Source organism: Eupeodes corollae, chromosome 1 (genome assembly GCF_945859685.1).
Source record: "Eupeodes corollae chromosome 1, idEupCoro1.1, whole genome shotgun sequence".
NCBI lineage: Eukaryota > Metazoa > Arthropoda > Insecta > Diptera > Syrphidae > Eupeodes > Eupeodes corollae.
Genome location: NC_079147.1, coordinates 214,123,536 through 214,147,926, shown reverse-complemented (window position 1 = coordinate 214,147,926; position 24,391 = coordinate 214,123,536). Strand labels below are relative to the sequence as shown.

The window sequence follows — 24,391 nt, the reverse complement described above, 5'->3', positions numbered from 1 at the left end:
TTTTTTTCTGTATACCATCGCTGTGTCTTGTTTTTCTTTTTTCTTTTTATTTATTATTTTTTTCTTTCTAAACAAATTAATCACTTTGATGACTTGACTTGCATTGCATGCGATATTAAAACTTGCTATTGCTGTTTTGCCTTTATATGGAGGGGCTATCCCAAGTGTACGAACAAGTATGTTGTACACTATATGACGAAAGGCGACGACGGGACGGGTAGTGTAATGTGTTGCTTTTTGAATAGAAAAAATGTTTGTACCGGCTTTTCCATATAGCGTTGTTGTGAGAGTGAGTGAGCCGTGAGGGTTTGCTTTTGCTTATGTACGCCATCAGGACGTGGCCGACGACGACGAAGACGAAGAAGAAACCGACGACAACGTGTCGCGGGGTAATTTCATTAGATGGATTGTTTTGGTTGAGTTTTTGCTATTTTTTCTGTTCATTCTTTGTGTTCACAATTTAAATTATTGCTACCCTGTCATTGACATTTTTGAGTTAGTAAAGCTGCTATAATAAAGACAGTGTATGTCATTGTAGCATTGTAGGATGACCAGACTTACTTTATTATAGGATATTTCAGGCTTGCATTTGCTAGAAAATAAAATGTACAAATTAAGAAAGACTCTTTGTCAATACTGGCCAGCACTAGAATTAAAGGGATCAAGGTGCTTGCTTCCTTTAAGCAGATCGCATATTTGCTTGATAATCGGTGTCATAACCGGGCACTGTTTTATAGACGTATTCTCAAATGACTTTTGCAGAAGCTGTATGGATGAGGGAGAAACCTCCTCTGTACAAGCCCTGCGTGGCGTAACCCTCATTTTTTCAATTTTGAGTTTATTACACTGACATGACCACAATTAAATTTTTCTTTCATGCAGAAGTGGCGTAGCTCATATTTGTTCAAAAGCCCAAACAAAATTGTTGAAACATTGTTTCTGCACGCAGTTTTTCGTAGGATAGAAATGGCGTAACCCATAATTAATCAACTCCAAACACATACGCCATTTCTGCACTAAAATTGTACAGTAAGCGAAATCAAACATGAACAGATGCAATCATAGAAAAGAGGAGTCGGCTAGAAATGATGCGGCAAAAGCAAAGGAATCTAATGACATTCCCGTAATTGTATTTGGTCTTATGAAAACCTTGCCAACTCCAGTCATTTCAAGGGTTGTGTGCTATTATAAGAGTCAGATTTGGACAAATTGTCTAGGTATCCATGACATGATAAAGAACAAACCTTACATGTATATTTAGGATGAGTCGTTTGGACCAAGAGGTCCCCAAGAAATTGGCAGCTGCTTAGTGCATTATAAAGGGTGTCCCAAAATTAACGCAAGATTTGAATTAAATAGAAAACGCCGTTTTTAGTCTTTTGATAGTTTTATTTTTATTGACTCGAAAAGTACATAGGATAGGGTTATGTATGGAATAACACATCGGACAAATGGCCTCCACGGCTTTGCATGCACATGCGCACTCTTTTGTTGAAATTTTCCATGACCATTCTGCATAAATGTGGCTGAATTTCGTTGATGCAGCGTTGAATCTCCTCCTTTAATGCACGGGTGGTTGTGGGTTTGTTGACATAGGCTTGTGATTTCAAATAACCCCATAAAAAGAAGTCTAATGGTGTTAAATCACACGATCTAGGAGGCCAATTTTGATCACCGAAACGAGAGAGTACACGACCTGGAAGTGTCTCATGAAGTAATTGAATTGTTTCACGGGCTGTATGACATGTGGCACCGTCTTGTTGAAACCACATATTGGACACATCAATATCATCCAATTTTGGCAGAAAGAACTGTGTAATCATGCCGCGATATCGAGCACCAGTAACAGTCACTGCTTGACCAGCATCATTTTCAAAAAAATATGGCCCAATTATGCCTCCAGCCCAAAATCCACACCATACAGTCACGCGTTATGGATGCATTTTGTTTTTCAACAATCACATGTGCGGCAATTTTGGCGATTGACAAAGCCATCAAGATGAAAATGTGCTTCATCGCTTAGGATGATTTTGCTCGAAAAATCAGGGTCCAATTGTTGATGTTCAATAATCCATTCAACGAACTCTCTTCTCTGTCCATGGGCATTAGGCTTCAATTGTTGTGTTAATTGAATTTTGTAAGCATGAAGACACAGATCTTTGGTGAGTATACGCTGTAGAGAGGTTCTTGAAATTTACAATTCTTGTCCACGACGTCGAATTAAGGTTCCTGGATTGTCAGCAACACTCTCACGCACTGCTTCGACATTCACATTTGAACGGCTTGTTTTTGGACGACCAGTGTGTTTGGCGTCTCCAACGGATCCAGTCTCCATGAATTTTTCAATTAATCTCTTCACAGTTGACGAAGTTAAAACACTATTACGACCATATTTTGTATGAAATTTTCGAACTGCAGCCGCCAAGCTTTCATTATTTTTGAAATATTCTTTAATAATGAAGACACGTTGTTCTATCGTGTAACGCTAAATTTTTAATAACTCTATACTGTTAGCTGTCAAATTGCTTTTTTTCAGGGTTGCCAACACTTCACTGCACAAATGGCGGCCAATTCAAATCGTGCGTTAATTTTGGGACACCCTTTAATAAACATTTTGTGAGTACCTCAAATTTAAGGCTCCATTTAAAATTATTGTTATGAATGGATATGTGATGTTTTCGACAACACAATTTTAAACAAATATAACAAATCCAAAGATAAATGTTAACAATGCGAAAGTGGAATGCCATGAGATTCAATGGCTTCAATTTTTGAAAGAGACCCGCTTCAATATTTCTAACAAGCTCAGCAATAAAGAAGACGTGCTTTTTGAAACCGTGATATCATAAATAGAACATCTACAATAATCACAGATCTCGAATTATGTTTACAAAATGAAAGCGAAAAAGAAAGATTTACTCGACTAAATTTTTAAAATTTTCGTTTAAAATTTGTACCATTACACTTTCCTACAAAACAATTTTATTGGTTCTAATTTCCATGACAATTTTCCCAAATAAAAAACGGAATTTATCACCATTGTCCGGCATTCAAAATGGAACCCGTTTCAGTCAGTTATAACTATGTAAGACTTTAGAAAGCAATGAAGTTACTTTGTTTGTCCAAAAGCAATCAGTTTCCGAACATCGTGTTTTCTGACGACAAAATTAACAATTTTTATTTGAGTAATCGGTGTATCACCAATAAAAACCACAAATCGTTTTCACTGAGTCTGGATTGAAAGTAAATCCGTCATATTATCGGAAGAATAACCTTGGTTTGAAAAAAAGACGGCCGTAGATCACAGCCGTTTTATCAAGACCACACCGTCTAACAAAACCCGAATGGACTAAGATTTGTTAGAAATAAAGTTGCTCCTAACTTCAATTTGAATACACAATAGCTCTGAAATTCACCGGGAGATAATCCAATGGATATTTTATTTGGGCACATTTTGAACAGGCTTCTCCATTTTTTCATGATATTTCCTTTTTATTAAGGTTGAACGTTGACATTAAATGACCACCTCGCGAATTATTGCAAGCATCGATTCTTTTGAGGTAATCTTTGACTCCTTTTTGACACACGTTGGGCGGTATCTCAGCTATAACTCGACGAATGTTGGTTTCTAGGTGCTCAAAAGTTAAAGGTTTATCTGCACAAACACGGTCTTTTGCGTAGCCCGATAAAAAAGTCCAGCGACGATAAATCTCATGATCTTGGTGGCCGGCGAGTTGATATCGCCACGACGAGATTTTGAGCAACAACTCGCTCGAGTTGTGTGGCATGTGGGACCGTCTTGTAGAAACCACATATTCTCCAACTTGTTTTCTTCAATAGGAGGCAAAAAAAAAGTCGGTCAACATATGACCATAACGATCTGAATTGACATGACAGTCGTTCTATCGTCGTTTTGGAGGAAGTAAGGTCCAATCAGTCTCTGGACCAAAGAGCACACTGAAGAAAATTTTGTTCAGAAAACCGCAGTAAACCAACTGTTGTTCGACGTATCTACGACGTTGTGAATGGGAAAGCTGGCTTCAGTTGCTGTGTGAGCTTGACATAATATGGATGTAGGTGTAAATGCAAGTTCAAAATAAGCCATAATGTGCCGTAAAATAGTCCTCGACACATTCGGGTCTTCGCTCACTTTCACTTACAGCAGCGATATTTTCAGTGGTACGAGCGAAACAATGATCCACAAACCTTACAATATCTGTAACCAATCTAGTCTAGCTTGCGTAGTTGGACGATTTTGTCAACCATATACTCCTCTTAAAACAAGATATGTGGCTGTGGCAGAATAACCATTTTTGTAGCAGGTTTTAACTATTTTCATGAGTTGTGCGATCCATTTTCGTAAATGTCAGACTTTCAACTGACAAAAAAATTGATTTAACAACTTAGTTTGATATACATATGTCGATGAAATATGAAAATCTTTTTCCAAATCAAATTAATAAGTTACACTTCGAGTGCTGAACCCTGTAATAAATATGTACTTCACTTAATTTAATTTAAGACCAGTTCGAATAAACGGGATCTTGAGGTTTAAGTGACTAGTCATCGTTAAAAACAAATTAAATCTAGGCCTGGTCACCCTAATATCTTGAGAGCAGACTTCTTCATCATATTCAATGCATTAAACCATGCGTTACAGCATAAACGACGACGACGAAGACCCTAGTATTAATTTTTTATTTTGTCATTTTATAACTTCATATAAAAAAATCCTCGAACTCAACTTGAATATAATGAACTAAAGTCGTTGGTTTTATTGTTGTTTAACGCGATTGCGTGAGTCACCATTAAGTTAGAAGATTCATTTAATTCAAATTACATAGCATGCAGGCTCTTTTCAAATTAAAATAGGTGGGAAGGTTTATATACATACGAGTATGAATAGTATTACACTAATTTTATTTTGTTTAAAGGATTCCATGGAAATAAGTACTTTTGCTCAAGTAATTTGTGTGTTATCAAGCAAAGCCAACACAATAATAAGGGTGGACAATACAAAAATGTGTGTCGTGCTGCTTTCAATCTATGTACACATACAAAAAAAAAATATGTCTCATATTATATGAAAATTAGTTTTGTAATTTATTTTTAATTTAAAAAATTATTAATTGAACCTCTGGTTTGGTGAGTTTAATCAATTTATATTATTCACATTTTTTGTTAACATTCTCAGACAATTGACGTAGATTTTAGAGTTTATATTCAAGGTCATTCGGAAAAAAGGTGCCAAATTACTTTCTCCTTTATGTGGCTGTTCTTTTGTATTTCATTTGATTTTTATTGTGATATCTGTGACAAAGACATAATCACGGATTAGAGAAGAAGTAAGCTTGAGGCATAATGACATGAAATTGAAATGGGTGATGGTTTTTGTTGAATGGATAATTATTGTCTGTTGTGTGAAATTAAATTTGAATTTGAATAATGGAAATTAAATAAGCATGTTTGTAGGTATTTTAGAATTCATTCGAAATTGAAATTTTTGTTAGGTATGTTTTATTTTGACCTAAATACATAACGTATGCAATTCAACACGTGTAAATACATTTTTAAAATTTGCAAATAAACACTCTAATATAACTTAAAAACAGCTCGTAGATTATAAACAATACATCATTTTTTTCTATATATAATTTACTTTAAATATAATTTGATAAATTTACAGGATAGCAAAGCGGCTGGTTCAGATGGAATTTTTGGAATTGGATTTTTGGCAGTTTCAACATATTCGATTGGAGCATTGCTCAACATAATCGGCGGAAAATAATCAAGATCTAGACTCTTTCTAGATATAACTACACATTTTGATTTTTGGGTTCAAAATAAGACCATTTAATTGGGACCAATTTAAAATGTTTTCAAGGTCTTCATTTACACAGAAAGCTCCATGCTCAATGAGTCCAAGTGGGCAGCTTAGGTACAGCTGAACGTCATCAGCATACATTTGACAAGAACAATTATCAACCAAGGATGGAAGTTCATTGACGTAAATAGAGAACAATAGAGGACCCAATATGGACCCTTGAGGAACACCAGAAGCAAGCGGCAAAAAATTAGACAAGGTGTCACCAACTTGACAGTGCAACAGCGTTTGACTTAACAGACAGCAGACCTTCAACAACATCAGCAGTATCTACAGAGCAAAAACCAAAACCAAGATTATCTGACTGATCCGTAAATGGTAAAATTTCTGATGTACTCGACGAAGACACTAGTGTCGATGGCAAAGAGGCAAAGGTTTGGTTGAGTGTATTAACATCTACAACCTCAGCTGCCACGTTTCTTGACTTTCCAATACCAATATTGCGTAAGTTCTTCCACAATTGTCGCCCGTTCAATGAAGTACTAAATCGCATTTCAGCAACAACTTTGTTACGAAGCAAACAATACGTACGTCGCAACTCAATCAACCGATAACGCTTTCAATTGTTGTACGCATCATCCCGTTGTTGCATTAAGACTCGTATGTTACTCGTAAACCATGGCTTATTATTTGGTTTTAAAATTTTAGTTTTTAATGGTACGTGAGTGTCATACAGTAGTTGAATATTTTGAGTTAAGAACTCCACCTGTTCATTTGAAGATGATATATAAAAAATACGATACCAACTAACGGCCCTAGTGTGCTCTTCTAAAAGCTGACCATTAACGTTGTTAAAATCACGAAAAGTGATTTTTTTGGCAGAATAATCAAAGCTAAATTTTATCGTCAAAAAAATTAAATCATGCTTTGAGAAAGCAGGTGCGGAAAGCTGATCATACAAGGCTACGTCGTCTAAGTCACTAACCAAAAATAAGTCTAACAGTGAAGCATACCCACCGAGGTAATGAGTTGGTGTGCTAGAGTTTACTGGCCTTAAATTAAACATACGCATGCTATCAGACAAAATATTGTGGTTCAAAATGTTTCAATTAAAGTCTCCACATAGGACAATATTAGGAGAACGCTGCCAGATTTCTTCTAAAAGTGAAAACAGGGGTGAAAAGTCAATATGTCGATTTGGCCTATAGATTACCCCTAAAAGTAGGCAATCTGACTACTTTGTATAAAACAAGTAAGGTAGTAAAAACATGAATTTTATCAAAATAAAGCCAAAACGAATTGTTCAAAATAATAGGAGTAAACAAAAAAAAGTATAAAAACTAAACAAAATTCAATATTAAGATTTTTTTGTCAGTATTTTGTGGAAAATCCTTTGTTTTTTATAATTGCTGCACATCTGCGTGGCATGATGTTCACAAGGGCCTGACAACGCTCAACTGGAATTTGGTTCCATGTTTCCTCGACTGCGTCCCACAACTGCCTCGAATTCAATTGTCTTCGTCGAGAAACACCCTTTTTCACATCTGCCCATAAATTTTCTATAGGATTGAGGTCAGGCGACTGAGCTGTCCAGTCCATGACCTCAACCCCATTGACCAGAAACCATTCCTTGGCAGACTTACTGGTGTGTTTCGGGTCGTTGTCTTGTTGAAATACCCATTTAACCGGCATATTCCAACTCGCATACGGCAGCATCACACTGGCCATTATATTCACATAAACGCGCTGGTCCATCGTGCCAATGATTTGATGTATGGGGCCAACACCAGCATATGAGAAACTGCCCCATGCCACACTTTAGCACCTCCATGCTTTACCGTTTTAATGGTGTACCGAGGCTTAAACTCGGAATTTTCTGGACTTCGGACGTATTGCTTAGAGCCAGTTCCACCGAATAAAACAATTTTGGTCTCGTCAGTCCACAAAATGTTTCGCCATTTCTCTGCAGGCCAATTAGCATGGCTTCTTGCAAAATTTCAAACGAGCGGCTACATGTTTTTTTGTAAGTTTCGGCACTTTTCATGGACTGCGAGCGGAAAGTTTGTGTTCCAACAATCGCCTTCTTATTGTTACGCTACTTACTGCCAGTCCTAGATCTTCCTGGAACATCTTAGAGGACGCTGCTGTAGCGAACAATACGACTATCGTCATTTTCATTCGTTTCTCGTTTCCGTCCCCGGGTTTCGACTTTTTTCATATTTTACAGCATTGGCGATCATTTGGTCAACATCAACTTTATATCCTTATAAATTTTTCCTTCATTTCGCAACTTTTTTATGATTTCCCGTTTTTTGTCGGTGCAGTGCTTTCCTCGGCCCACTAAATTCCAACTATTTAATATTCCTATTTTAATTTAGTTACTTACTGTTTATTTTTTTTAAGTTTTTGATTTTTTTTTTACGTACAATATAACTCAAACTCCTATTATTTTGAATAGCCTGATTGAGAGTAAAGATCATTTGATCTCTAGTTACAAATGTAAACGGTTATGAATTTCAAATCAGTTCATTGTTTTATCATTTTTAATGTCCCGTTATACTTACCGGTAGAGAAAGGGGCTGATTACCAGTATACACATGGTAAAAAAAAACACTTGAGCAAATTTTGTAAAAGCACTCCTATTATTTTAAACACAGCTGTATATATATTTTGTCGGTCTATATGTAGATAATATCTTCATGGTAGCCTCTGGTGATCCATCAAATGTAAACGAAATTTTGAAATCTGCAGATTCTATAATCTATGCTTGGACACGAGAAACCGGTGCGAAAGTTCCACCTAGCAAAACAGAAGCGCTTCACCTTTGTCGGAAAAAAAATGTTCAATTACTCCTCTTACGATTCGTAACTACACAGTCAACAACAAAAAAGAACTCAGAGTCATAGGTGTTACTTTCAATAGTAATCTGAAATGGGATCTTCATATAAAAAACACCATCAACCAACTTAAGAAACGAAACAATGCTCTGAGAATGATATGTTCCCGCCGGAAAGGTCCACATCTAGAAACGGCCCTAAAAGTAAAAGCCTTAGTTGAAGGAACGCTCCAGCATGGACTCACTATTTTTATGTGGACAGCTAAAAAAAAACCTGGAAAGCATCGATATAGCCATAAATGAGTGCTAGCGAACTGCTACAGGAGCACTTAAAACAACTCCAATTGAAGCTCTCAGAATACAAGCTGGCTATAAAACAATTAATAGGCTAGGACAAAAAAAAGCAATTAATTTAATAAGTAAAGCACTTACAGACATAACCCTCTTTATTCTGCTTCACAAGAAGTTCAACACAGACCAAAACAGCTCATGGAAGTATGCCTTTAGAAACGTCTTTGAAGCTCAACTATTCGTCCCACTCCATGGAAAAGAAACTTACTGCCAAATGACAACAGCCTCTCTTGTCACAAGAAAGAAAACACTCCAAATGAACACTTCCTTATGCTTCACCGTGAGCTGATCGAAAACATCAAACCAGTGAGAATTTTGTACACAGATGGATCCTATAGGGATAAAACCTCAACATACGCAGTCATCGAGCTCAAAGCGAACCACGAAGAAAGGTCTTTTTTCAAGGTCTCCTTCCAGGCGCAGCTTGCAGTTATCTAGCAGAACTAACAGCAATAATGAAAGCACTGTCCGTGGCAAAAACCTGGACAGAAAGGACATTGATACTCACTGACAGCTTAAGTATCCTTTGCGGAATCAAAAGTGCAACTAATAACTGCTCCGCTCTTAATTACATCCAAAGCATCCTCTATGACAAAACGAACAGGCCACGCTGGTATAAGAGGAAACGAGCTAGCAGATACTGCAGCAAAAGAAGCCACTAACCATCCGTATTTAAAAGAGCTGCCACCTATATCTCAGCTTATCCGTAAAATGTTCATGGCTAATGAGCAAGAAGAACTCAAAAGCTCTTGGCTAAAAGATGAGAACTTTCTTCGAAAACACCACTCAACATACCTCAGAACTTCATACAACAACAAAAAATTATAATAAGAACCAATCGCCACACCAGCCCAAAAATCTTACACAAAAGATGAAGGTACATCAACAATATTTTAAGCTGTCCTTCAATGACGCACACGGTTTCGATTCTTCGCAATAACTTGTTGAGGAAGCTCAAAATTGTTTACCACTTTTGCTTTTGCTAACCAACATTACTTTTGTAGGGGATTTTTAACAATGTCAATGCATTGTTTAGATAAGATTAGATTAGATAAAGTTTATTTAACTTAAATTAGCTATTTTTAAAATGTTGATGATGTTCAAAATTATTTAAATATAATAATTACTTTTTACAAATAGGAATGCGTATTTTTTGAAATATGTATATAATATTTGTTTCAGTTTTTGTATCATTTGGAAGTTCATTGACAACTTTCACTTCATTATAAAATAACATATTTGAATTTAAAAGAGTTACTAAAATAGTAACCATTTTTATTTTAATTAGAGTGAGATCAAAATAGACATCACCAGGCTGAAGTCGAACAAAGCGGACGGTGATGACGATCTCAGGCGGAGCTTTTTAAGTACGCTGGAGCAGATCTAGTATGGACCATGCACCAGCTAGTTACTAAAATTTGGTCGGAAGAAAGCATCCCCGACGAGTTTAACTTTAGCACAATCTGCCCGATCCATAAAAAAGGTGGTCAGCTTCTCTGCGCCAACGACAGAGGCATTAACCTTTTAAACATCGCGTACCAGATCTTGTCCAGCGTATTATGTGAACGCCTGAAGTCATTTTCGACGAACTAATTGAACCTTACCAGTGTGGCTTCAGGCCTGGAAAATCTACCATCCACCAAATTTTGACTCTACGCCAAATCGTGGAAAAGACCCAAGAAAATAACAAAACACACCATTGATTTTAAAGCAGTTAATGACAGTGTACACAGAAACGAACTATACAGTGCCATGTTTAGTTTTGGTATCCCTACCAAACTGATACGACTTATCAGGATGACGCTGGAAAATTATCGTTGCTGCGTCAAAATTGGAAGAGACTCGACCGAAACCTTCGAAACCACCAGACTTCGACAAGGCGATGAGCTGTCATGTAGCTGCTTCAATATTGTTCTTGTGCGCAACACCAACGCCAATACAAGTGGCACCATCTTTCAAAAATCCACACAATATCTTGGATATGCAGATGACATCGACATTATGGGAAGAGCCAAACGAGCAGTGACGAGTGCTTTCTCTAATGTCGAGTCTGATTCGAAGAAATGGATCTTGACATTAACGAGGACAAAACGAAGTATTTACTGTCATCAAATAGAGTTGATTCACATCGTAGACTTGGTCAAAATGTGACAATTGACAGGTACAACTTCGATGTGGTAAACGAATTTGTTTATCTGGGCCATGCTGTTAATTCTGCAAATGACATCAGCGCAGAGATCAAACGCAGAATTACCCTTGCGAATCGCTGTTTCTTTGGCCTAAGTAAGCAGTTGAGGAATAAGGACCTATCGCGAAGTACCAAAGAGACACTGTACAAAACTTTAATCATCCCAGTCTTGCTGTATGGTGCAGAAGCATGGACTCTCCCCCAGGCGGATGAAGGATTTCTTGGTATGTTCGAGAGGAAGGTTCTACGTACCATCTATCGTCCGTTTTGTGTCAACAGGCAAAGTAACATCTGGCAGAGAAGATTTAATCAGGAGTTATACGAGCTGTACAGCAACTTGCTACTGTTCAAAAACTGTGTACAACGCTTAAGATGGCCAGGGCATGTCGAGCGAATGAACATGGAAGCTCCAGCCCGTAAGGTTTTCAACGCCAAGCCTGAGGGAAAAGAATCAGAGACAGGCCTCATCTCCGGTGGAGTGATCAAGTTGAGGTCGACGCACGTCAACTTGGTATTCGAAACTGAAGGCAGCAAGCTAGAGATCGAGTAAGCTGTCGAAAGTTATTACTTGAGACCCAGGAGCAAGGAGCACAATGCGCTGTAGCGCCAACTAAAGTAAAGTAAGTACATGGCTTTCTCGGCGAAGAATATCAAACTTCTTTAAAGCTTAACTCTGTCGATATCGTTTGGTGCGAAAACTGCAAGAATCTGAATTTTGACAACACATCACCAACACGATTAACAAAACTGATCTTCTTATTAAAATGGTATACCCGTTAATAAACCGCGAATCAGTTCTTTGTGTGCATACTAAAATTTCGGAATTCAAAATTATTTTCCAGCCTATACTCACTTATGGTGTTAAAGTGGGGTTTGACTGCATTGAAACCCGTTTTAAAAAGCTTCAAAGATTGCAAAACAAAATACTGAAAAAATTGCTAAACTTCTACAGTCAGGTTTCATGATAAGGCTAATGTTTAGCAACTCGAGCTTGTAATTTATAGTTCGCAAGACAATTTTTTTTAGAAGATGTTCTTTTTCTGATAATGAGCTTGTTTTAAATTTCTCGAAATAGTTGTTTTGTTTAGATCGCATTTGGGTTAATGTTAATTTATTAGTTTTTAAGGTATAAGGATTTTTTTTCTTGTAGGTTTATTAGTATTACATATATTGTAAAGAACTGAATTTTCTATATCTCTTAAGTAAACATAAATATTGCACATTTAAGTCCTTATTGTTCAATGTCATGCTTCAAAGGAATAGCAGACATTTTAAAATGAAATCCCATTATTATAAAATATTAAACTTTATACCGTTTTCTTACTTCAATGTACAAAATCAGTTGACCCAAAAAACAAATAGCCAAAACAAAAATCAACTTCACTTATTTAATCCTAAAAATCCCTGCAACTTCCGTTGTGTGGCTTTATTCGTACAGTTTAATTCCTAAAAATCCAAAACTAAATCAAAAATACAAAAACAAAATAAGCCCCCTGAAGTTAAATAAACATAAACAACTGAATTACATATCATACACCCGGGTGCGGAATTAATTATTCTCCAAAGAGTTTTATAAAGGTTTTTCTCGTTCTCGTTATAAAATATGCAAACTAAATTTTCTTTTTTTTAAACGCTTTGGGGCTTCGGCTAGACTATGAGAAGATATTTTGTACAAAGTACTGAAATTATTCCAGGCGGTGCCAATGGAATTTTAAATATACCTACTACAAAAATGCACACAAACACATTTAAACGAATTTTATCAATAGAAGTACTTGTGTTCTAAGATTTATCGCGGTTTCATGATATTAGCGATGAACATAAAAATATCAGTTCCAGGGATATGTATTTATTTTTAAATTCATATAATGTGTATATGCCCACCCTTTACCTTCCCAACTCTGCTAATGCTCGTAACACAACAAAGACAATTTACTGATGGAAGAGGATCCACCAGCCGCTTCTTCAACATCAACACTCTGATCGCCGAACATGCAACTGAACTGAAGTATTAATGGAGAAATGATTCTAGATAAAAACGAAGAACAAAATATTATTGTGGTTGGTGTTTGCCGAGACTTATTTTTATGGCACAACTAAAATATACGGTTTATTTGAAAATTTAATCTTTCAAACAGAGAATTATAATGGAGGCGATGAAAATTATCCCATACTCTCTGCTCCGTGTGCCCTTGTCGTTCTCGGCTGTTGATTTTAATTCTATAATAATTTCTCAAGACTAGACTACAACGCGAGAAGCTTACTAAATTGATCTCATTAATTCTTCATTAACGATGATTCTCCCTCTGCCTTTAGTTGGTGCCTCAAGTACAGGAGGTGGTCTTTTGTGAATTTGCATACACGATTGAAATTTTAACATCAACGATACCTTTTTACATATCGACAAATGAATGAATGCAGTCGAGAACGGACGGGACGCATTTTGTAAATAAACAAAAGTTTAAATGTTATTACTGTGCGTGTGAATGTGCATGTGCAATCCGTGTGCCCTAGCTAAAGAACTAAAAGCAATGCCTAATACTGAATATTTAGACTTAACAAAGTTATATTTAAGTTTGACGAGCTTTTAAAACACTGCGAATTAGAATTTGCATTTTCGGAGGACGTTACCCCAATTAAGAACCTTGAAATATTCTCCAAACGAGTCACTAAATTATTTTCCTCACTTTCTTAATTTCGCTAAACTAAGAATCGATGTCCATTCATCTTAGTAAAAACAAAAAACCATCAAAAACGAATCTCATTTCAGTCATATGGAAATTAATATTCACCATAGACAGCTGCCAGCATAGCACGAGTCGCAGTCGGCTACATCGTCTTTGTGTTTGGGTGAAAGTAGTGATCGTAGTTGCCTACTGAATTAAACTTGTAACTTTTTTTGTTTTCCATTGCTTTTAGTTTGTGTTTTACTTTTTTCTATTCTTTAATTACTGGCATAATTTTTCATTTTATATCATTTTGTTGTTGTTGCTGTAAAAAGTATAAACAGAAAAAAACAAAAGAAAATTCACTTTTTTTTATAAGTTGTAAATTGCATTTCCTTAGCTTTGTGTTAATTTGTGTGCTTCATTAATATCGCACATCGGTTGTTGTTGTTGTTGTGGTTTCTCTCATTCACCAGCAATTTCCGGATCTTCTTCGGACTGACGCAGCACAGAGCGTCTGACTTCCCAGTCTGTACACAAACTGCAGCCAATGCTCCCTCATTGATTTATTTTATTTTATTTTATTTTATTTTAGATGAAGTAACAACCGTAGCGGCGCAGCGCATGGTTCTTCGAGCTAGAAATGGAACGCATTTTCACTTTTTTCAATTTAATTCTTTTATTCGTATTTATATTCTCGTTGAATTTCTTTTATCTTTCATAGCCCAATGGCCAAACCCAATTTTAATCCAATGCCCACTTTGCGTGGTTGCTAATTGATATAACGAGCAAAAATAAGGAATTCAGCAAAACAAAAATTATGACGAGTGAAACTGGAAACTCGAAGCGGATGACGATGGCGTTGTTTAATTAAATAAGTGCCCAGAGAGTTAAAAAGAAGGAATTCCGAGAGTAACATGTCCCGACGTGTCTTCCTACGAGTTTGTCGTCTCCATCGTTTTTATTTTCGTTTATAGTAGTTGTTGTTGTTCTTCTTCTTCTTCTTGTTGTTGTTTTAATTCAATTTACTTTCTTGAATGCACCTAATTATACGTGATAGGCAAAGTCGGAACTCTGCACGCCTACGTGGTTGCATTAGGGACAACAATTACTTCAAAGAGTGCCCACAAAATAAAAATTAAATTTCATGCAAGACTCGGACTATGGTGTTAGTAAAATGGCAGTTCACTCAAAAACTTTTGTTGAGAAATAGAAAGAATTATATTTACCAACAAAGAACCAACGAATTTGATTCAATTTCATAAGAACTGACTCATTCACAACAAGATTGCATCCCTTAAACGAAATCTTGGCAGATAGAAAGACTAGCAGGTAAGAGTTAAACAAAAGGTTTACGGTTTCTTAATTCTTTAGCAGAACAACTACCAAATCATTGCACCATTACGATTCACTGAAATACGCCATAAGAAATGTTAAGGATTAGTTCGTTCATTCATTTTCTTGCTCTGAATCTGGGATGTTGAATAATTTTTCAACAAACAAGAAGGTGTAGCAAAAATTCATTCATAGTGCAGCAGCCGACTTCTTTTGTTCGAAAACTTCTTAGAGTATATAAATAAAAATTAATACCTAGAGTAAGGGGATTTAAGGTTTGACATGGGAAAGAACCAAATCGAAATTCTTCGATACAAATTGAAGAAATATTTGATTTGATTGAAAAACAGAAATTCAAGCATCTCCGGGCTTAGTGTGATTTTTTTTTTTAAACATGTTTTTGGTTAAACAAGATGCGAGCTTTAAGTAAATAAGAAATCATTTAAGAAATATCAAAATTAATGGAGTTAAAAACAGAGTTGTGTAAAGCATTCCACGTTCTTGATGTGCAGTTTAAAAAGAATCTCTATATTTGAAAGAACACCCTACATTATTACAACAGTCGGTAACAATGTTTAAAAAAAAAAACAGTCTGACAGCTGAAATGCGACCAAACCTGCAGTCATTTTATTTCTGTTGCTGCTTGTTATTGATAAGTTGCAATATAATATTTATACTTCATAGAAATGAATGCATGAATCAATTTGTTCCATTCAAAACTTTTAAAATTCGTCCTAATAAAACATTTTTATTGGATTAATTATTGCTATCGTACTTTTTTATAGGCGCCTATTTCGATGGCATTTATGTTATGTTTATGTTTTTCTATTCATAAATGCATTGCATCAGTTTTGGCGACTTGTGCAACTAGTTGCATTTTTGAACTCAGCCTTGTTTCAGGGGAACCTGCCCAAATTGGTGGCTCTGTAAATTAAAGCCAGATCAGAACGGTTGAAACTGTCGGAGAAATCCTAAGCATCTAGCACCTTTTTTTTGCAATTCCAAATAAGTGAATGTTCCATAATATTTGATGTGTGACCAAATATCGAGTACAAAAAGTTGAGTACTAAAAGTTGCCGTCGAATTTTCACATCCGAAGGACAAGGATGTGAATCTAGAAACGAATTGAAAAACTGAAGTCATCAGCGAAACAGGTTATAGATCGTTTATAAATACAAGGAAGATAGTCGGAGACAGTAGCCCTAGGGTACTCCAGCTTTTGTTTTATGATTTTATAATTGAAACCATACATTCAAACTTGTATTGAAGGGTTAAAAAGGTAGTTTGTACATAGTTTCTTTTTGCAGTAATTTCTGGTCATGTAAGAATTTAGTTCCTGCGAATATGACTGTTACAGGTATTCTTAGATTGTTTGAACTTATTGTGGTGTCTCTCAGTGGTGTTGGCTTTATGAGAACGCAAACTTACATTTCTGATCCTTGAACCATCTTTACAGCTCAAATCAAACTATGAGTTTTCTTAAGGTTTGATGGATTTTTTGGTATTCGGGATTTCTCATTTCTAATTTCCCAAAGACATTAAGTTTACAATAATATCTGCGCGTGTATCACCGTCATTATCAAGGAACAGTAGTCACCAGTTAATTTCATGAAGAAGTAGTTGGCTTTTTTTACTTTGAAATGTAGAATTTCTTGAAAACGTTTTCTCTTTAACTCTTTTTGATGATGAAATGGCCTGCAACCTGATAGTGATCCGAAATCATATAGTTTAGTTTAGTTTATGCATCAAAGTTACAACAGGTACTTTAGTGATTACTAGATAATATAATACATACAATTAAGTTATTTAGAATTAAATATAAATATGATTTAAATAAATATCTACTAACATTGAAATCATTCATGTTGCAAACAGTATTTGTTGCTCTTAAACACCTGGATATTGGTTCGTTGAAAGCATACACAGTTCTAAGATATGGAACATTAAAAAACGGTTGATTTCAAAGCAATCTCGCAGGAACATTAATCCCAATTAGAGCTAAAATTTGTGAATAATCAATATGATCTGGTACTATGTCACGAATGAACATAACCTCTGTGAACTTTCTACGAATGTTAAGAGGCAAAATACCAAGTAGTTTACACTTCGTTTCATAGGTAGGAAGATCTATGTCCCATTGAAGTCTTTTCACTACAACTCGCGTAAATAGTTTTTGAATCTTTTCGATTCTAAATGAATTAAAGAAAATATGAAGGATTCCAGATTACACTGCAGTATTCAAGATTAGACCATACAAATGCAAAATATAAACACTTTAAGGTGTGTGGATCGGAAAGCTCCTTTGAGTTTCGCAATATAAAACCTAACATTGAACTGCCTTTAGCAACTAAAAAATCTGTATGCTTTACGAAGTCAAGTTTTTTGTCAAAAATCACACCAAGATCTTTTTTAAATGTTATAACGGACAATGGTATATGATTGATTTTATAGATAAAATTAATTGGACAACAATTTTGACAAAACGTTAATGTTTGGCATTTGGGAATGTTCAAATGTAAACAGTTAGCTAAACACCAGTCCCATAAAAAATAAAGATCTTGTTGCAGAAGAAAACAATCATGTTCAGATCTTATACAACGAAATACCTTAAGATCATCTGCGTACATCAAGCACTTTGAATTCAAAAACATATCAGGAATGTCGTTTATAAACAACAAAAAAAGAAGAGGACCAAGATGGCTTCCTTGCGGGACACCCGACGTAACATATACCAGTGTAGAAACAATGTTATTTATAGGAACGTTCTGAATACGATCCCTCAAGTTTGAATTTAGCCATTTACTTTGTCAAAAGCTTTAGAAAAGTCAGTATTGACAACATCATACTGTTAATGATAACCTTTCTTAAGTGTATTCAAGTATTGCAGTTTATTTGCATATTCTGCCTGGTGTTGTCGTCTGCTTAAATTCAAAATTCAATACCCACTTCAGTTTACTGAGCCTAATTTTTGTTGTGATATCTGCTTTGAGCTTTATTGTGTACAGTCTTTTTTCTTTTTCGGTAATACTTTTCGACCAAACGCCAACAAAATTGGTTTTTACAAAGCACCCAATATTATTTTGGGGAGTATAAGCAATATATGAAAACAAGTAGCACATTGATCTTGTAGAGATTAAAACTCATTGAAGTAGCATACTTAAGCTGAAGCTGAATACAAGAATTTCTCATGTAAACTGTTAAATTGAATGTTTATTCGAACCATCTACTTAATCTATCCAATGAATAGGAATGAAACAAGACAACGATAACCCTGGAAGCATCATGTGTACCTCAATAAGGTTTGATGAAATTTGAAACCTGACTTGAGAAAAGTTTGAATTTTAAAGTATTTTATGTCATACAAAATAAATACATTTACGTTGCAAACACTCGACGGCAAAATTTTTTGTTTATTAATAAAGCTAAAATAAAACGAATTTACACAGAACAACTTTTTCAAAAGCTTATTTTATTTGAAAAAGCTTTTGCCAAATTAAAAAATTTAAAGTGTTTTGCAATATTATGTGAAAAACATTTTTATAATTTTTATACCTATGTCATGTAAAACTGAGACTTCATAAATGCATAGAATTGGAGAGATTAATGCGTCTTCTTTTTTTAACTACATAATGCACCAAATCAATCAAAAATGTAATTTAATTCATTTTATCATTTTCAGCTATGGCACAAGAATAAAAATACAATGAAGACATTGTACTCTTTTCGGCTCCCGTCCAATAATGCATGTGTAAAATATAGATACATAAAAGGAAAACCCCAAAACGTGACTTTCTTTGTGTCTACTTTATACGGTTTCATTCCAACCGATTCTTTTCTTTTTATTTTGCAGCAAGTTCTTGTGCTCTTCTTCTGCCCAAGTGTAATGTTAAGTCTTAAGGAGCAGATGTCTTGAGTATTTTAATTTTGAAATGAAAGACAGATAGATAAAATCTTTTAGACAGAATGTTACTTTTTTTTTGTGTAAACAAACGCATTTTAGATACAACCAAGATAAGACCAAACCAAACCAATCCAAACCAAGCAGACCTTATAAATCAAACGTGACTGACCATCATAATTTGTTGTTGGCGCGGGTGAGTATCATAACATAAATACTATTTAAAGACTTAGGTATATTTATATTTATTTCATGCGGCAATGATTTTCCACTGCACACTATAACTGACCTTGTGCTGGAAATTAACTTAATATTATTATGCACTCAAGAAGCGTAGTTGGATTTCAAGAGTGACATTGAGAGCCGGTTAACGTACTCGTCAACTATGACGATGATGACGACGACTACAACGACGACGACTACCAAAATGAAGACAACGACGACAATGAGGAGCCACGAACCGACAAATTAAAAAAAAAAAAAGAAAAAGCAAACGTGGAGAAAGAAAGTTGATTGACCCCCTGGGATGTTTGTCTGCTTTCCCAATACATGTTCGAAAGTAAGTACTTCTTTTTATAAATGAAACATTCGACAGATGGAAGTTTTTATTTTGGAATAGAGTGTATGAACAGAAATAGATACACTCATAAGGAAAATTAATTATACTGCAGAAGGGTGGTTTATTCCATTGATTTTAGTTTGTTTATGTATTTAATGGGTATATTTTTAAAATTTGGAAATAGGTTAGGTTACTATGTATATATGGTAGCTTTAAAATAAGTCAAAACATATTTTGTATTTTACACCTTAGCTATTTTATTTAGTAATCTTGTGTGCTAAGGAAGGTCGTATTGATTGTAATTCGCTTAAGATTCCTTTTAACGCACCTATACATATAGTTTAATAATATTCCTTTGTGTCAGATAAAATACCTACATACTTTATAAGAAAGCTCTTCGCAACCTCTTCCTTAAAATGTATGTTTTCAGCGTTAAAAGCATTGAACTCTTACTATTAAGATTTCATTGCTTCAAAATTACGAAACAACTAGTTTCATAAGTAGTTTGTCATGTAGGTAATTATTTATGTTGACTAAATTATCAGCTTTAATAGAAGCATATACTTAAACAAATGAAAGTTAAAGAGAATTTGTATATGAATTCACTTACCTTTGATCCTTTTGCTTAAATGACCTCATTAAATTGAAATCACAAGAAGAATGTGGATGAACAAGATTAAAAAGTATTCATAAAAATTCGTTATTTGCTTCTTTTTGTGTTTGTTTAAACTTCTGTAAACGTTATTTGATATTTCGCCACTCAACAGCACCCTGTATTTTAATCTAATTACTTTTAGTATTTTTTTTTTGTTTCTTTCATAAAAATCATCAACTACAACTTTTAAAAAAAAATGCACTTATAGTTGTCGGGGTCTCACACGACTTAACACACCCTTCTCAAAACCCTTTTAGCCGCTTTTATATTTGGCACCAAAGCCCGCGATTCACAACAATCATCCAAAAATGGATGACTCAAAAGCTCATCGGCCGTCGCCCTCTTATCGACTTCCACCTGCAAACACCGATCGAGGAAATTCTGCAAGTTTGGTGTCAGTTTGTCCCAGCTCTTTACATCCGGCCGACCATTTGCAGCAATCAAATACAAAGCACGAAGAGGAGTCTCATACAAATAGGGTGGCTGACCTTCGATCATTTCTATTGCCATAATCCCAATCGACCAGATGTCTACCTTCTTGCCGTACTTCTTGCGAGTCACCACTTCTGGAGCCATCCAGTAGGGTGTGCCAACCATAGTCTGCCGTTTCTCATCGCCCTCAATATTGGCACAGAAGCCAAAGTCGGTTACTTTGACCGCTCCGTCCATACCCAATAGCACGTTATCCGATTTAATATCCCGATGGATAATTCCCTTCGAGTGCAGGAAGCTTATGGCATGCAACACCTCACGACACACGCACGCAATCTGCCGCTCCTTCATAACAGTTTCTGTTACAACATCGGTCAGAGGACCACCATCCATATATTCCATGATCACCCACAACTGGTCCTCTGGTTCCAGGAGGTAAGCATCTAGGAAGTTAACCAGATTCCGATGGTTGAAGTCCTTCAAGACTCGGATTTCAGTCAGAATCAGCTCCTTTGAGGACTGGTTCTTCATGTCGATGGTCTTCACAGCTACCTGTTGGTCGGACATGTTGTCGGCTGCAATGAACACAACTCCGGAGGCACCTTTGCCCACCTCAAGGGTCGTCTTGTATCGATCGCGTGGATTGTTCAGATTGCAGATCTGCCTCAGTTCAGCATAAATTTCGGCATCGCATTTCTGTTCACGCTTTTCCTTCGACCGGCGTAGAATGCTCTCATCTACGGGCGCGTCGTCAAGGTTAGCATTCTCCTCGGCAGCCTTAATAATAATCGTATCGGTGTTGATGTGTGAATTGGCCAACCCAGAGGAGATCAGTCGCAAATCTTCGACTCCCTTCTGAAGTTTCTTATTGCTGTGGGTTATTCTGGGCTTTGGCTTTATCTCTGGCTTCATCGACGGCAGGGTCATGCTCTTCTTAGCTGGCAGAGGTGGAGGTGAGGACGGTGGAGACAGTGGCACACACTTGATCGGTGATTTGGCGGGAGATTTCTTTGTCGTCGTCGTCGTAATTGTCTTAAGCTGTTCATTGAGGATGGATGCGTTACTACTGGTATTGCTACTGCCGCTCTCTTCACTACTCGTCTCAAACGATTCTAGCGAATCACCTAAGCTATCCTGCGATTTGTGCGCATTCTTGAAATTAACATAGTTCTCGATTTCCTTCGATTCTTCGTGGATGGCTTGTTCGGTGATAAAGGGCTTAAACACGTCGGCTTGCTCCTTCTTCTTTATGGAGTAATTGTAAAACTTGACAGCCTGATAAGCCGCCTCGGGGTCTTTCTTTTGTTCGTCCTGTGTGATTTGATCGTTCATCAGGCGCAGCCATGGCGTCGGCAAGCCCTCTAGATCACCCGTCAATTTATTCAGCGACACATGAACATGACGCTGAAAGTCGGTCGGGGCACCAATTTGTGATATTTGCTCCTTGTTGGGCTTCAGCCAACGTTTGATGGAATGCATTATAAATTATGGATTTCGTTGCAGCAACAATCGACAACAGTGCGCGAGTCACTTAGAAAGAATTTGTTGTTTTTTCAAGAATATATTCAATTAAGCGAGTGAATCATCGCAAATTTTCTCTCAACTCTTCTCTGTGATCGAGTTCGAGTTCTTTTTGGAAATGTCAAGTCTAGTGTTGTGTTGTTCTCTCTTTTGTTCTCGTTTGCGGGAGGATCTTTTTACACTGTCGTTGGTGATTTTCTTTTTGTTGATAAATTCTACGTTTTATCAATTTATGCAGTAAAATATTTTGTTTTTGTGTAAATTTCAAAATCTCACTTAAAATTAAAAATTTATTATTAACTTTCACTTTCAGCACTTAAACTGGTTTTCTTCTTTTTATTTTTGTTTTTTCTTTTTGATTTTTGCTCACAAAGAGAAAGAATAAAGGAAAATGTAAGGAAGGAGACACAGAGAAGTTATTCCTGTTGTTTTTTTCTTTTGATATAGGAGTGGCACTTGATGTTTTGTTATCAAAAGAATTTTATGGAAATTTTATCTTGATAACAATTTACTATTTAATTTCAAAATGAAAATGCTATATATTCAAGGGAATGGAAATAATAATTTTTATATTAAATACGACACGGATTTAAAATTAAAACAAAAATCTAAACGCGCGACGAGACAGCGACAACGTTCACGGGTAACTTACTCAAAACGATTAATTATTCTTTATAAAATTGGAAAGAAATTACTTGACGACGACTACGACTACGTTGAACGAAGATAGAGTAGGAGTAAATAGTTTAGCACGATATATTAAACGTTGTCTGGAATCTAGCTTGCCTTGTCTGGTTAGGGATTTCGTTAAATTTTTGACAAAAGAAAACAAAAATGGCTGCACTCGATTGCTACTGCCGGTAGTGTAGTGCAAAAAGTGTGTTCGAGAATGAGTTAATTTATAATGAAAAATTGTTTGAGTCAAAATGGCACTATTATAATAGTAAATGTTTTTAAATTAATCATACAAAGTTTTTTTTTTTTGTTTCAGTCAAAATGGCGCTATTATAATAGAAAATGTTCATTAATTAATCATTGAAAGTTTTTTGTATGATGTGGTTAAGGTTGTTAAATCAATATAAAAACAGGTAAACTATGCATTTAAAGCTTAAGACATTTTGAGTTGACTTGTGTGATTTGGAATTTTATAAACCATTAACAGCCTTATTTATCAACAATTCGTATTATCTATGGCTTAACGTTATTCCCACTTTACAACGCCTTTATTGCTAAAAAGCTTAATAATAACGAAAATAATCTAGTTTTAGTGATGGAAGTAAGCTAAAAATGGTTCTTAGGACTATCAATGCCGGAAAAAAGTCGTTTTAGTACCTAAATGTCATTTTGACATTTCAAAAAAGAATGTAAGAGACATTCACAATGCATAATTTTGAACTTTATACGACTTAACTACGAGAAGAAGAAGGCAAAAGCAGTACACAACTCGTTTTAACCAAATGACAACTATGGACGAAGATTTATGGTTGGAATATAAATAAGTCAATTGACTTTGTAATTGAGTTATATCTTTACCTGGCTTATTTTATTGTTACTGTAAGAATTAAAATAAAATAACTATATTCGAATTATTGGCAATTCGTAGTTCGGCTCCGGCTTCCCCTTTTTGCCTTCGTGGTATTAGTTTACACACTTTTTGTACTACAACACTTACACACTTTTTGTACTACAATGGATTGCCGGAAAAGTATCTATAAATTAAGAAAAAAATATTTGTTTGTTTTGTTTATTATAAAAATAATAACAAAACACGACTGACACAACATTCAAACAATCATTTAAACATTTATAATAACCAGAGTTATAGATTGATAATTTTTGTAATAGGATATTTGACATAAGCCGGGAGTTATTAAAAAGGGTTGGAAGAAAAATAAAAGGGCGAAAGATTTATTTTCAAAAGTGTAATGAAATTAAATCTAAATACAAACAGAAAGAGAATCGGAACATGTTTTTAGACATCAAAAATATTACTTTAAAAGAAAAAAGGTTGCTTTAATTTGGTATACACTATACAGTGCTATATCCTAGTCTTAAAATGATAATTAAAAGGTACATTTAATTATCTATAGAGTAATGTAAAAAATATTAGAATTAGTTGCATGAAC

The 24,391-nt window shown here is 35.4% G+C and overlaps 1 protein-coding gene across 1 annotated transcript in view; it reads right to left on the bottom strand.

Annotated features, from left to right (window-relative positions):
* The window catches only part of LOC129953339 (serine/threonine-protein kinase PAK 2), a 62,221-nt gene extending 39,283 nt beyond the window's left edge, over window positions 1–22,938 (bottom strand). The window contains exon 1 of the mRNA XM_056066459.1: window positions 20,268–22,938. Coding sequence (XP_055922434.1) covers window positions 20,541–22,223 — 1,683 coding nt within the window. The 5' untranslated portion in view covers window positions 22,224–22,938 and the 3' untranslated portion in view covers window positions 20,268–20,540. The remainder of the gene's footprint in view (window positions 1–20,267) is intronic.
* Between the last annotated feature and the right edge of the window lie 1,453 nt (window positions 22,939–24,391).